The sequence below is a fragment of the Rhinoderma darwinii genome, chromosome 1, assembly GCF_050947455.1.
Source record: "Rhinoderma darwinii isolate aRhiDar2 chromosome 1, aRhiDar2.hap1, whole genome shotgun sequence".
Classification (NCBI taxonomy): Eukaryota; Metazoa; Chordata; class Amphibia; order Anura; family Rhinodermatidae; genus Rhinoderma; species Rhinoderma darwinii.
This window is the reverse complement of record NC_134687.1, coordinates 365,185,887-365,202,439: the sequence shown is the minus strand read 5'-3', so window position 1 is coordinate 365,202,439 and position 16,553 is coordinate 365,185,887. Positions and strand designations below refer to the sequence as shown.

The 16,553-nt window shown below is 39.7% G+C and overlaps 1 protein-coding gene across 1 annotated transcript in view; it reads left to right on the top strand.

Annotated features, from left to right (window-relative positions):
- SLC1A1 (solute carrier family 1 member 1) overlaps window positions 1-2,820 on the top strand; it is an 89,822-nt gene extending 87,002 nt beyond the window's left edge. The window contains exon 12 of the mRNA XM_075827542.1: window positions 1,103-2,820. Within this exon, the coding sequence (XP_075683657.1) occupies window positions 1,103-1,352 (250 nt within the window). The 3' untranslated portion in view covers window positions 1,353-2,820. The remainder of the gene's footprint in view (window positions 1-1,102) is intronic.
- Window positions 2,821-16,553: the final 13,733 nt, after the last annotated feature.

The window sequence follows — 16,553 nt, the reverse complement described above, 5'->3', positions numbered from 1 at the left end:
AACAGAAGGAAAACAGTTGTGTTCCCTTGGCAACTAGTCAGATATCATTTTCTAGTTTACGAAAGAAAAAAAATATATACTTATTGCGGAAGTTGATATATAAGAAAGACATTTCTTGAGTTAATTGTTACATGTTCAGCCTTGACCTGTAGCTTGCAGATGGCGTATTATCCCACAGTTTATAGCCCTGCTGATTACAGAGACTGTGAATTGCACACAATACAATTACAGGAGATTTTAAAAAAAGGTCATAGAAGCATCATTATAACTCCTCATAACATTTCCTCATGGCTTCAAATATTTATATTTATGATTCAGAGCAGCAGAGGCAACATGAATAATAAAGGATTGTATGTTAACCCATGCGAAAAGTCAACAGAATTAGGCCCTATTCACACACAGTTTCCTACAGGAATTTTGAGGCAGATTTTGAACTGTCTGCAAACTCTTGCCGCGGTTTTAACAGCATTTTTGGCCTGTGGCCATTGAGCGCCGCGGGCAAAAAATGCAGCGAAAAACACTTTCTCTGCCTCTCATTGATTTCAATGGGAGGTCAGAGGCGGAACCGCGGCAAGAAAGAGCATGCCGCCTTTTTTTACCACGAGCGGCTAAAAAACACCGTGGAAAAAAGCCCACCTCCGCTTCCCATTGAAATCAATATGAGGTTGTTTTCTGTCGCCGATTCCGACGCAATTTCCGCGTCAACATAAAAAAACTGTGTGAACTGGGCCTCAAGGAGCCACACACAATAATTAATAGAAAAAAAAAGTGATAAGTGAAAAAGGCAAGAAAGTTTGTGAAGATATATGCAGTATATATAAAAAAGATGCCAATATTAATGAACAGTAGAACTTCACTTTAGTGATTTGCGTGCATTAACTCTTTGAATGCAGTCTTGTCATGTAGCTGCATAGATGAATAATGCAATGTTTTCTACGCTCTTTATTAGAGGACAACATTGTCCTTTAGTCAATATTGTTTTTTTACTTGCCATGTTAAATTGGCATGGTGCTTTCTTATGACAGTCCTCTTTCAGGTTGTTAGCCATTAGCAAACTATGTGACACAACATACATATTTAACAAAATATTTATTTTCTGTAGGGATCGATTTAGGACCATGGTAAATGTTCTTGGTGATGCCTATGGAACTGGTATAGTAGAGAAGCTTTCCAAGAAAGAACTGGAGCAAATGGATATAACATCAGAAGTTAACATTGCTAACCCTTTTGCCATTGAGCCAAGTGTACTGAAAAACGAGGAGGACAGTGAGGTGAAAAAGTCTTATGTGAACGGAGGATTTGCTGTCGATAAATCAGATAACATATCTTTTACTCAGACATCACAGTTTTAAGCAAGAGGAGCTGAGAGCACATGGACTTTATGGAATGTCGAGTAATACAGAGACAATAAATTGAAATATTTTTTTTAATATTTGGACTTTTTTTTTTTTTTTTTGCCTCTTGCCAACAGGTTAAAAAGAAAGAACAGTTGTAAAATACTTCACATTTTTTATATGGAGACATGAAGTTTCCAACATATTTGGAATGTATTACCAGTTAGCATGCTCTTTACCTGGATTCTGAAATCTGGGTCAGTAATGTGAATCTTTTGCATTAGCACTATTGAAGCACAGTCTCTCGTGTTTTTACAATGTCTTGTGTTCTCTTCATTTGGAGTAACTGACCACCAAGGTAAAATGCAAGTTGCCTTAGATATAACCTATTCTGTAAACATGTGGGAAATAATCCAGAGGCCATATATGAAGAATAGTTTGTGTTTGTATGTGTCTGTATCATGCCAATAATTATTCATAGACCACATGGTTGCTTATTTGCAATATTCACAGGGCCCCCCACTAACTGTGAACATCATTAAAGACACAGGATTTTGTGCCAATCAGTTAATAATGCCTATAAAGGGACAGTGACATTTTTACATTATGCCTTTTCATACCATGTCTTATATTTTATACTTTGAGGTCCTTTATACAAATTTGCCTTGGAAAGTGTCACACACAGCAGCATTTTCTGTGTATAGTGCCCATATTTTACTTGTCTTCGTATCTTCAAGCTGCTATTTGTACAGATAGAATGAATTTTTGCTTGTCAAGGTGCAGAGATCATGCAGTAAAAGGGTATTTATCATTCACCTTTATTTAGGAAGCATGTAAGTATTAAGGAAACCCACCGTAGAGCATGCCATCTTGGTAGCGAAGGGGCTTGGAAACTTACTCTACCCATACTGTTTGTGGTTATCATTACAGTTCAGTGTGCCATATAGTTGTATGTCTACATAGAAAGTCACCACCACTGATATCTATTGTACAAGTTAATTCGACATAATGTAAAATACATTGGTATAATAAATGACCCATCACATGTTTGCTGATTATAGCCAGTAGACCTACAACGAAACACGCATGTGAAACTATAAAACAATATATAACTATTTACTTCAGTATATGTCTATTGAGATAAATATTAATCTGTATGTGTTCACTTTAGCACCTCAAAGGATCAAGGCCAACTGTATCTAAAGGATTGTTCCCCTTGACTTGGTTTCATTTGTATCAATTATAATGATTTCTATAGAAAATCTTAAATTAATATAATTATATAGCTGGTCTATACTTCTTTCTTTGAGTGTTTTAATAAGAGAAGTCTTGTGTATTTTACACAACGGAGCTGAGAAGTCTTGAACGTTTGTTAGAGGGGGCGGAATAATTCAGTATTAGTGGATTGTATTGTATTTTGCCTTAGCATGGTAGACATGCCATTCAATCATATTGCCAAATAAAAGTAGAATCATTTATAATAAAACAGCTTTGTAAGATTCCTTACTGTCTTGGTCGTAGTCTTATGTAAACACCAATCTGTACAACTATAGGACACTCTATTAGAAATTCCATTTATTTACATTCTAGATATGTTGGCAAAGGTTTGATATTATGTTTTTAATGTTAAGAGAGGGTAACAAAGGGTTTTGTTAAGGGTAACAAAAATTTGTATTTTACACCCTTAAAAAAATATTTATCATGATTCAGTTTTGTTGGGTTCTAGTAAACATCACTGTGATGTCGGGAAAGAGGATTTAGGCCTTGAATGAAAATAATTCAGCACTTAAAGTCCAACACTGAAAAGAGTACAAATGTTTATTGTCTTACTCATGTTTTTAAGGAATCTATGTGAATCTGGCATAATGTGTTTTTTTCCTAGAAATTGCCCCATACAACTCCCACTAAAAAGCCCCTGAAAAACACTATAAAGTATTTTTTAGTGTGTCAGAGCTGCAGGGAATTGTCATGTGACCCCTCTTGGATCTACTGAATGGCTGTAAGGGCTCACCGAGGTGATGGGCAAATGTGACATGCTATTTTTAATTATAGGACATCTGTAAGTTACAGGTTCCCATAAAACAATTAAGCTATGTTTTCTATATTGTACACCTCTACTTGAATTTGGATCTGAAATACTGTATGCATTTTGTCAAAGGACTACAACTTGATTTAAATAGCTCAGTAAAAGCCCTGCAAAATGTATTAATAACAAAACATCAATGTATAGGAAAGAAGCAGGAATAAGGTGGGCACTGTCAACTTGATAACAATATAAAAAACAATTTAACGTAAGAGTACATTGTGTTTCATAGTCGATCTGATCTCAGGTACATAGCAAATGTTTTATCAGTAGTAGAATTGGTTACAAACTGGACATGATAGAATCTTGCAAACACCAATCTCATTTCACAATTGGTTACAAACCAATTGACAGACATTAGGTTGCTCCAATGTGCATACAAGCATAGATACAAAGACGAATATACCTCAATACCTGAAAAATGCATTAAAAACATATATATTCATTTAGAATTAATGGATATATGTGAGAATGATGTAATGTGTTAAACCAGGTTCATGTCAATGGTAATGTTATAAATCTGGACAATGAAGAATATGGTTGTTAAGGATCTGCCAGGCACAGCTTCTGTATCCACGCCCATGGGTAATCAGTCTGCACCTGCTTCTATGTCTGTGAGACTGACTCCATCTTCCACCACTCAGGATGGCAGGCTTAGGAGTGGGAGAACCTATCACAGCCTGGCCAGACGGAGCTAGCTCCCACCCTCTGTCTATTTATACCTGCCTTTCCTGTTCCTCCTTGCTTGTGATTCTTCTCGTTTTGTTTCCTGGCCCTGCTGCAGCTTCTTGTACCATTTGACCCTGCTTCATATTGACCCTGGCTTACTGACTACTCTCCTGCTCTGCGTTTGGTACCTCGTACACTCCTGGTTTGACTCGACTTGTTCACTACTCTCCTGCTCTGCGTTTGGTACCTCGTACACTCCTGGTTTTACTCGGCTCGTTCACCACTCTTGTTGCTCACGGTGTTCCCGTGGGCAACTGCCCCTTTTCCCTTGCTTCTGTGTAACCTTGTCTGTTTGTCTGTCGTGCACTTATTGAGCGTAGGGACCGTCGCCCAGTTGTACCCCGTCGCCTAGGGCGGGTCGTTGCAAGTAGGCAGGGACTGAGTGGCGGGTAGATTAGGGCTCACTTGTCTGTTTCCTTACCCCCTTCATTACAATGGTGTTCAATTTTGTATCAGATTTTCAGATACGGATGTATATAAAAAAAATATATTTTACAAATATGCATTTCTGAAACAAAGTAGAACACCATATGTCTAGATTTGGAATAGTACCATTGGCATGAACCAGGTTAAACAAATGAAATAATTCTAAATGGATTGTATAGATATATGTATAGAATTTTTCTGGTATTGAGGTATACTCGTCTTTGTATCTATGCTTGTATGCACATTGGAGCAACTTAATGCCTGTCAATCGGTTTGTAACAATTGTGAAAATTAGATTGTTTTTTTTGTCCAGATTATGTCATGTCCGGTTTTAACTAGATATTTTCTTTAAATTGTACTATTGATGAAACATTTACTATGTACCTCAGGGAGATTCAGATCAACCTAAAAAGCGGTGTACGTTTAAATGAAATTGTTTTATACTTGCTTATCACGTTGACAGCCCCTTCCTTATTCCTGCTTTTTTTCCTATACCTTGATGGTTTACATGAGGCCCGCGTTACCAAAGGCCTGCAGGTTGGAGCAGCAGTCACAGAATCCTTTGCATGACACTATAACAAACTTATCCAAGTGTTCCGCCTGTCGCACAACTGAATTTGGCGAGCATGATTTTATCACTCATTGCTATTCATCACCATATTTATTGCACCATGTAGCGCTCTCTGCTATATCTTTTCTTTTTTAAATGCTTTATTATGACACAGCCATGCAGAAGACAAACACGTTGAAAATGGCGATGCTCACCCTTTATCTCAAAGAGGTTTAAAATGTAAAACAAGTTTATATTTTTTTGCATTTTGTGTCTTAAAAGATATGCTTGAAATGATATCCGTATGACTTAGCTGAAGTTATCTTTTATGCAGCTAAGCAGAAAAAAAGTCCTATGTATAAGATGTCTGTGATATTCTAATGGCAGAGGGCGGTTAGCCTTTACATTCATCCATTTCCGAATTAATGTTTATTATTCAGTCCAAATGAAGTGTTATCATTACATTACATCATTTCATACATTTATACTTATTTGCACTTATTTAATTTAATTAGTACTATATTGTAATAGGTTTGTAAGCTGTTTCTTTAATAGGCTCTAATAAATTCACATAGTTTTAGGAGCCTCTGTTGGGGGTTCCATCGGTCATTGCGGTACATTTGGAACCATTGACAAACTGATCCGCCAAAGCATCATGGCTTCCGTTATAAACGGAAGCCAAGGCGCTAGTCCTAACAGAGCCTTACAGACATGAATTCTATGTATGCGCAGATTTGTTAAGTATAGATTTAAAATAGAGAGGCTTTGCACTACAGAAATGGATGTATTTAACAATCCTTAACCTACAGAAAAACTATCCATGTATGTAAGAAACAGAGACGAGGACCTTATTACAATATAGTGTTGAATTAATGAATGTAATAAAAAATACCACTCATATTTGTTAAATTTAGTGTCCTTGATTTGAGCTTAAAGAGGCTCTGTCACCACATTATAAGTGGCCTATCTTGTACATGATGTGATCGTCGCTGTAATGTAGATTACAGCAGTGTTTTTTATTTAGAAAAACGATAATTTTTGATGGAGTTATGACCTATATTAGCTTTATGCTAATGAGTTTCTTAATGAACAACTGGGCGTGTTTTACTATATGGCCAAGTGGGCGTTGTACAGAGAAGTGTATGACGCTGACCAATCGGCATCATACACTTCTCTCCATTCATTTATACAGACATAGCGATATAGCTATATCGCTATATGCGACCACATAAACACACTATAACGTTACTGCAGTGTCTGGACAATGAATATACATTACCTCCAGCCAGGACGTGATGTCTATTCAGAATCCTGACCACTTCTGTAGCGTCTGTGTGATATTTACAGCAAGGCATGCGTAATCTCGCGAGATTACGATGTAACCTGTCATTTCAAACGAGATTACGCTTGCCTTGCTGTAGATATCACAGAGACGCTACAGACATGACAGGAGTCTGAATACACATCACGTCCTGGCTGGAGGTTGTTCATTAAGAAACTCATTAGCATAAAGCTAATATAGGTCATAACTCCGTCAAAAATGATCGTTTTTCTAAATAAAAAACACTGCTGTAATCTACATTACATCGCCGATCACATCATGTACAAGATAGGCCATGTATAATGTGGTGACAGAGCCTATTTAAATCTTTTCAGTGTTGTGACTCACTAATGACCAAACTGAGGTAACATTGTAGCAGCTGTATTCTGTATTATGGTTGTTAAACTATCATTAAACATTATATTCTATAGAGTACAAAAATGTGCCTATATACTTAAGCCAATGTCCTATTACCTGCACTCACCTGATCAGCCTCTTATCTTAACAGCTTTTATTGGGTAGCTAACATTAGAGTATTACAGTATATTGCTTTATTTACTTAATGAAAGCAATTGACTATTATTGACTATGTCAAGATTAAATGCTAATTGAAACACTCAACCATGTGTTGAAACCACTGGAAGCTAATGTATAGCAGATGCTCGTTCAGTTTGGTCTCAAACCTTGTGCCAAAAATATTTACATTTACTCCTTTGAGTAAATTTAATAAATATGTCAAACTGTATCTTGGAACTGTACATGTGTAATATAAAAATCAATGTCAATCTGCATACTTTTACATACCACTTAAGATAATAAAATGTGTGCAGTTGCATATAAATCTACTCTTGCCTTATGTTATGATTGGTGCCGAAGGTGTGTAGATGGTTATGTGTGAGTTCATATTGGCATTTCATGCTGACAGAGCTACGGTAAGCGATAGATCTGCTATCAATGTCTCCTGAAGATAATTACAGATGACCTCCATCAGTTTGTTATTTTCGTACAGTATGTATGTCAAGTATGAGAAATTGAAAGTTGGTACAGAATAGATTACATCACCATGGAGGACCCTATCATGAATTAAGTAACTACTGTCATCTTTACCAAAGCTCAGACAATTTTAGTGAATTTTTTTTTGTCAGTGGGCCATTATGTAGCTACGTTATGAAGCCAATGTTCATTAATTATGAAATTCCTTTTAACCAGATTATTGTCTGAAAAATACACATGCTACTCAATATCAAAAGTATCACAATATGTGTGCTCATGTTAAGACTGATATTTTTCACCATGCTTATCGTTTTGCAGGTAAAGGTTGCTATGAAGCTCATAATTACACAATACGTCCCAATAAAAGCATACATCTATTTTTTTATAATATTTCTAAATCCAGATAAAAGTTGAGTAACTTTGCTTTCATTTTTTTCCACTGATTTTGAAAGTTCAATATTCTACTGGTTGCCTTTAGTTGGTTATGTTCATACTTCCTTAATACTGTGGAACTGTAATACGTGCCAAATTATACTGTGCTTCCTGCAGAAAGGCTTACAGTCCCACATAAAGTTGGAATGGGTACGGGGTAAGTTTTAAGCAAGTGCAGATTTGTAGTTTGTAAAAGTTGATAGTCAATATCCCCTAGTTTCAGAAAGGAACAAACATTGTTAGGTACCTAAAGTCTTTGAAAAAAAAAATGGCTAATTAATTGGTCTTGACTTATTGAAAATATATTGTTATCACTGAATTGCTTTGTAGACCGCTCATAAGATACATTCCTAATCACATGGTAATGTTATCTGATACCATTTATCCGACTGTTCTGGACTCTGACCGACAATATTGGTTATAAAATAAATTTACTGGTCTTCAATAAAAATACCTAGAAAATTGCCTATTTTATAAATGGAGCAGCAGGAAAGAGAATAACCAAACCATTAGATAAATGTATAATGATTTAATTTATAACATTATGTATGTTTTAGTCATTCAGTGATACCAACAACTAAAAAATAAAATATATAAATGAAAAATGAATACACAGTAAATTTTAACAATTTTGAGAACTTCAAAGAGGCATGATTATAAAAAGGGTAATTTTGGGGTGATTTTTTATACATTTTTGCAAGTACTATACACAATTTAGCCATAACCTCTAAACGACTGACATGTGAAGTGAATAATATTGATTAACTCATTACAATGGCACCTGTCGAGTTTTTGGATATATTAGGCAGCAAGTGAACAGTCAGTTTTTGAAATTGATGTATTGGAAGAAGGAAAAATTAGCAAGCCTAAGGATCTGAGCGACTTTGGAAAAGTGAGCAACTGGGTAAGAGCATCTCCAAAATGGCAGATCTTACCTAACAAAAGTGGTCCAATGAAGGACAGCTGGTGAAACAGTGACATGGTCATGGGAGCCCAAGGCTCATTGAGGTCATGGGGAGCAAAGAACTAAGCATAAATTGCTGAGAAAGTTAATCCTCGCTATCATAGAAAGAACAAAATAGTTAGACCGGTCAGAGTACCCATGCTGACCCCTGTCCACCACCAAAAGTGACTATAATGGCATGTGAGCATCAGAACCGGACTTCTGCAATGGAAGAAGGTAATCTGGTCTAAAAAATTGCATTATTTTTACATCATGTGAAGGGTCGGTTGCATGTGCATCACTTACCTGTGGAAGAGATGTTACCTGGGAAAAAGGCAAGCTTACAGAGACAGTGTAATACTTTGGCTAGTGTTCTGCTGATAAACCATGGGTACTGACATACATGTGGATGTTACTATAAAAAGTACCTCCTACTTAAACAATGTTGCAGACCCAGTATACCCCTTCATTGCAATGATATTCCTTAATGGCAATAGCCTCTTTCAGCAGGATAAAACGCCCTGCCACACATGCAAAAATTGTCCAGGAATGGTTTGAAGCGGTTACAGAATGGTAATTCTCGATCTCGAATTTTAAACAAAATCTCTGGGGTCCGACATCATATATAAATCAGGTAGATAAGGGAAACCTGTGGTCTTTGCTAAGGGATCATTGTGTTTCTTCAATGAGTCTCAGGTCATCCTACCATTTTTCCATTAAATTATAGGGGAACTTGCACAGAAACTTATCCAATACATAGTGATATAAAAGTGATATTACCCCTAAATAACATATAGAGAGACTGATCAGTTCCACAGCCGAATTAGTGGAGACCTGTACCAGCTTAGAAGTGACTTCAGTATTAAAAGTGTGTCTTACCTGTAGGTATTTTTAAAAGTGATTCAAAAGAATTGCATATTCCTACTGTAATAAGGAAAACAGCTGTATATCGGCTCTAGATATAAGTTGAGATACATAACATAGTGCCAGCTGTTAATATTCAAACCCGCTTATTATAAATAACTCCCACAGTCAGGGGGTGGGTGTTAAAGATAAAGGTGTATTGAGTGCTACCATCTAAACCCTTCAGCGTTCTAACTCTCCACCAAAGCTTATGGAGAAGATATAGAGTAGTAAAATGTTTTGTGTGTGTGTGCCTTAAACTTGTGCGCCTCCAAACACTTATACAAATAATTATTGGCCATGTAATTTCTCAGCAATAAGCAATTAAGATGTATGCAATCTGCTCCTCCCAACCACGCAAGTGTTACAGCTGTGCTGCAAGATACTATACCTCAGAGCTGGAGGCTGCCAAACCAACTTATCCTTAGCTTTTTGAAGGGCTTCCAACTTAATTCTAGCCCAACCTTTTTTCCAGATAAGGTCCCCAAATACTCCATGAAACTTTTAGAAGAAAAATCTGGGTATCCAAATGGTAGTGTTATGGGGGATGTAAAGTAACTGCGGCATCCAAATCATTTTAAGCAGCTTTGTACCACCAATGACGGACAAAGGCAGTTAACTCCAGGAGTCTAGAAAAAATATTGAGATGCGCCCCAATATTTTTTCTAGAGCACTACTTGATCTTGGACGCTTTGCACCCTACCCAGATGACGTCTGAAACTTTTGCATATGATTCCACAACTACAGCAACCATATTATCACAGGTCACCAACTCGGGTGACTTTCTACGCATCCCTCCACAGGAATTCCATACTAGAGACTACGAGAAAGAATTTATACCTCAAATGACTATATTGGCAGAATACCACAGACTAAGCAGGATACCACGTGGCCTTCGCAGCCACCTAAGACCTACTCTTTTTTCGAATGACGAGAATTACTGCAAACAGTTTCAGAAAATTCTCAACAAATGCTCCTTGGACCTCATTGTCCTCACTATCGAGAATTTTCAAACACAAATTCACGATTCAGAGACCAAAATTAAGGCACTTGAACAACAACTTTCTGCCACCCTCGGACCTAGTGACTGGGAAAATCTCAAGTTGCAGTACAGACAATTCCATCAAGGAATTTTCCAAAACTATCGAACTAAGAAAACGTGATCAATTTCAAAGAGACGCCAACGACTACGCCAACAACCGGATATATATCGATGGAACGACTCCTCCAGCTTTGGAAACGCATGGCGCCAACACAGACAACAAGCCGGTGGAAACTTTTGCAGTTCAGGCAGTGACACATCTACTGGCTGTAACGTCCGTCGTAGCTGACCATGAACTCCTTCCATCCAGTCGACGCCCTTCTCTCCAGAGATGTCTGCACATGTGGCCATCCTGCTGCACAGTGACCACCAGGGTGTGCTCGCGAGCTCAGTCCAGACTTAAGGAGACAAAGTGCACACAAGTAGGAGATTGAGTTTGATTGCTCCCAGAGCACCCTGGGCTATAAGAAGGGCTGTGCCCCTCCCTGCAATGCCTGAGCGTTGTTGTTATCCTAGTATGTCTATGCAAATGGTCTCCTAAGTGGTTTCCAGTTCCCAGTATTTCCCATTCCTGCTACCTGTAACCTGTATCCTGCACTATCCTGGTCAAGTGCAGTTTTGAGCTGAAGTCATGTTGTGTTGTGTTCCACGCCTGTAGCCTGCCTGCTGCCTAGTCCCAGCCGAGCCTGCCTTGCTACTGTCTGAGCTACCACACGTACACTATATGAACTATAGACTGTGACCTGTGTCCTGTTGGCCAGCTGCCATACCGTCAAGGCGGTACGGCCCAGTGGGTCCACGTACGCAACGTGATAGTGGCAGATATCCACAACGTTTTTTGTCCAATCGCAGAGGAAGAAACTAACCAACAGGCGGGCGGGGAGGAGATGGATGGGGATGCGAGACAAATATGCAAACAAGATCCCAGGTAAGGACAACTACCTGGTCATCAACCTCTCCTCCCACACTCTCACCCCGACAGAACTTTCCGTATTCCGTATTACATTATCCTTCTATCCCACTGCCCCCTGGATTACCTTCATTCTTCAACAAGAACTTAACAGCTTCTAAAGGACATTATGTTTAAAAACACATTTGGGTTAGCTCCACCCGCCCCCCAACAACTCGAGGATAACCCTCCTCACCTCTCCATCTCTACCTTGGGCTTACGCAACAAAAGTAATTTTGTCCCTCCCAAAAACATCATGCCACAGAGACACTTAACTCCTTAACGCCGAAGGACGGATATATCCGTCCTCAGCAGCTGCCAGTTCGCGCAGGAGGACGGATATATCCGTCCTGTGATCGCGTGGGTACTGTCACTGTACCCACACGATCAGCGGCAGGAGCACGGCTGTTATACACAGCCTGGCTCCTGCTGCAACTGCCGGAATCGAAGCGCGCGCCGATTCCGGCAGTTTAACCCATTAAATGCCGCTGTCAATAGTGACAGCGGCATCTAATGTGTTTGACAGAGGGAGGGAGCTCCCTCTGTCACCCGATCGGCGCCCCCGCAAACAAATCGCGGGTCGCCGTCGGGTTTCCATGACAGCCGGGGGTCTAACAAAGACCCCCAGGTCTGTCTTCAGCATCTGCCTGTTAGGCGATGCCGGAGGCATGACCTAACAGATTGCCTGTCAGTTTTACACTGACAGGCAAATATACCAAAGCATTATATATGCGATCAACAGATCGCATAGTGAAGTGTCCTGATGGGACTTAAAAAAAAAATTACAATCAGTTAAATAAAGTTTGTGAAAAAAAAAATAATAATAATTACAGTCACAGTCAAATAAAACTACTTTTTTGGCCCAAAAAGTGGTTTTATTTAGTAAAACGGTCTAAACAAATCACACATACACATATATGGTATCCCCACGATCGTAACAACTTTACCAATAAAATGAACACATTAATTAAACCGCCGGATGAACGGCGTCCAAAGAAAATGCAAAAAACAACGGCAAAATTCTCTCTTTTCTGCCATTCCCCCCATAAAAAATAAAATAAAAGTTAATCTATAAGTCCTATGTACCCCAAAATTGTACTAATGAAAACTACACATTGTCCCGCAAAAATCAAGCCCACATACGACCACATCGACGGAAAAATAAAAACGTTACGGCTCTTGGAACGCGGCGATGCAAAAACAAGTAATTTTTTTCTAAAAGGGTTTTTATTGTGAAAACGTAGGAAAAACATATAAAACCTTTACATATTTGGTATCCCCGTAATCGTGCCGACCCATAGAATAAAGTTAACATGTTATTTACGCTGCATAGTAAACGGCGTAAATTTATAACGTGAAAATCAATGCTGGAATAGATGCTTATTTTCAATTCTCTCCTAAAATAAAGTTAATAAAAGTTAATCAATATGTTATAAGCATCTAAAAATGGTACAATTACAAAATACAACTCGTCCCGCAAAAAACAAGCCCTTATACGGCTATGTCGACGGAATTAAAAAAAAGTTACGACTCTTGGAATGTGACCGTGAAAAAACAAAAAATAATCCTTGGTCATTAACGTGCAAAATGGCCCGGTCATTAAGGGGTTAAAGAGCTCATTCAAAGAGACATCAACACCGTGCTGTGAAGAGTGATGTCCATGGCCGGGGCCGTCAAGAGGTAAGTCTGAACGACGACCCCCGGCCACAGACGTTACACCCCATCAATAAAATCTATCCATTAAAGAAACTAAAACGTTATCTACTTTAGACCATAACAAAGAGATCATAATAAAACCAGCTGACAAGGGTGGTGCCATCGTTGTCCTTGACAGCAGAACTTATGTGATAGAAATAGAACGCCAACTAGCAGACACTAATACCTATAAAAAGATTTCACATGATCCGACCACAAACATACGAAGAAAAATCACAGCCATATTAGACCATCACCATGAAAACCATAACATAGACCAGAAAACGTACATATTTCTACACAACCCCTTCCCAATTACTCCAGTTTTTTATGTTCTACCCAAAATCCACAATCCTTAGCAATCCACCACGTCGGCCCAGAGTGGTTTTTACCAACTCCATTCTAGCCCCACTTTTAATCTTTCTGGAAAAAAATTGGACACCCCTCATAAAAGAAACATCTTAGTTTCTCTTGGATTCCAGTCATTTCCTCCATGATATACGAAACCTAGCCAACATTGAACCACAATGTATTCTTACCACATTTATTCAACACCAGGATGGCATAGCAGCAACCAAAAGACTACTCGACTCCACAGACATGACCACCAATTCCAAGATTCTTTGATTAGAATATTTGGAACTGATACTTAACGAGAACGTTTTTCTCTTTGGAGACGATTATTACAAACAAATATGTGGTACAGCGATGGGCTCTAACGTAGCCTCGCCTTACGCCAATGCCTACATGACAGCATTCGAAGACGCTCATGTATATCCCAACCCTAAATTTAGGGAACATGCAGTATGTTGGTTCTGTTATATAGACGACATCTTCTGTATATGGAAAGGAACAGAAAATTCTATGGATGAATTCTTCACACAAGTCGACAGTATACGAGAGGGACCCCAATTCACATACTTAATACAGACTTTCACGAAATCTTCTTTCTGGACACTTTAATCAAATAGAACGACATGGGTCATTTATGCATTGACTTATATACTAAACCAACCGATTACATTTCCACAGCAATCATCCCATAAAAACAAAAACGTCTTTATCCAAATCACGATTCAAACGGATTTCGAAAATAGTTACAGACGGTACTATACGAGACATTAGACTTAAGGAGATGACAGTTAAATTCCAACAAATAGGTTACCCAACATGAGCACTTAAACAGGAACTTACCAAAACGATACAGGAGGATTCTACGCCACATACTACCTCTGTAAATAAAAATCCAGTTAGGATTCCGTTCATTGATACATATCACCAAATTGCACTCAAACTTTAACAAGTAATTTAGAAACATTGGCACACTCTTCACACAGTCTATCCAATGATAGATGAATTTGCTCTTCCTGCAATGCTGTGTTTGAAAAGTCCCCCAATTTTAGGGATAGATTAATCAGAGCAGATATAGGCAGTAGCAACAAATTACCAACACAGACCTTTTTAAAATCTAGACGCAACGGTACTTTCGCATGCCATCAAGGGAGACAGATTTCAACACCCGCATACCAACAAAACTTTTCCAATTAAGGGCTTCTATACTTGCGAAACAAACTTTGTAATATATCTAATCAAATGTCCATGTGGCTTGGTGTACATTGGAGAAACTACGCAACCGATACTAGACTTGGTTACCCATACCAGAACACTACCACATGGCAAACCATAACCTATCCCAGTTTAAATTCCAAATTATTGAACAAATTCCGAGACCAGGTAGAGGCTGCAAACATATTCGTCGAGTAAAAGAACGAGAATCCTATTGGATTCATACACTACAAACCCTGGCTCCAAAGGGACTAAAAAGAGAGTTTGATTTAACGACATGACCCACTAGCTATATATAATCAGATTTAGATTAACCCTCGTATTACAACTGTATAGCTGTAACGTGTATGGCCACGGCCCGTCGTTCTGACTTACCCCTCAACGGCCGCGGCCATGGACATGTGAGTTCCCTGCAGCGTTGTCCCCCTGTGAGGCGCCGTCACTCACTACCTGGTATCGAGGCTGTCTCCCGGAGAGCGCGCGCGGACGCGCGTGCAAGGTCTTAAAGGGCCAGTGCGCGCATAATTGCAGGAAGTCTGCAATCAAGCCCAGAATGCTACTGGACTATAAAAAGTACTCTGCCCTCTTGTTCTTTGCCTGAGCGTTGTTCGTTACCCAAAGTTTGTCTTGCAAATGGTCTCCTAGTGTCTTCCAGTTCCCAAGTGTTCCCTGTTCCTGTATCCTGTATCCCGTGCTATCCTGGTCAAGTGGCGTGCTGAGTTGTTTTCGTGTCGTGCTGTATTCCATGCCTGGTCTGCTACTCCACGCCTGACGTCTACCTGCTGCCTGGTCCCAGCCGAGCCTGCCTTGCTACTGTCCGAGTTTCTACAGGTACCCGTTCTGGACTATAGACTCTGTACTATACCTGTTTGGCCAGCTGCCATCCTGCTACGCGGCACGGCCCAGTGAGTCCACACCCCGCATCATGACAGTATGCTCAGGCCAAGGAACCTGCTGGTCAATTCAAGGGCATGTCATTTCCGAGCAAGACAGGATCAACTTCTTGTGGAAGTGGACTCAATGGCACAGCAGCTAGGGACGCTAGCTGCTTCCCTTCAAGCTCCTATGCAAGCTCCTCCATTCGACCCTCCTGCTACACCTCCTGGCAGTTCCGGTTTGGATCCTCGGTTCTCGCAGCCATTACCTTCTCCGTTCCATGGAGACACAAGTACGTGCAGGGGGTTTCTGAACCAATGTCATATGCATTTTACCCTGCATGCCCAAGCATTTCCGTCGGGCGGAACCAAGATCACCTTCATCGTGTCTCTACTTGCCGGCAAGGCCCTGGCATGGGCAAACCCAATCTGGGAACGTCAGGGACCCGAGACCCAAGACTTCCAGGGGTTCGTGCGGTTATTCCGTACTGTTTTCGAGGAGCCAGGACGAGACTCGTCGGCAGCCACTGATATCTTTAACCTTCGCCAGGAGGACACCTCCGTGGGCGAATACACCATCCAGTTCTGGACCCTGGCAGGAGAACTGTCCTGGAACAATGAGGCCTTGGTAGCATCCTTCTGGCATGGTCTATTACCCGAGATCAAGGACGAACTTGCTGCTCAAGATCTACCACCTGCCTTGGGCGACCTG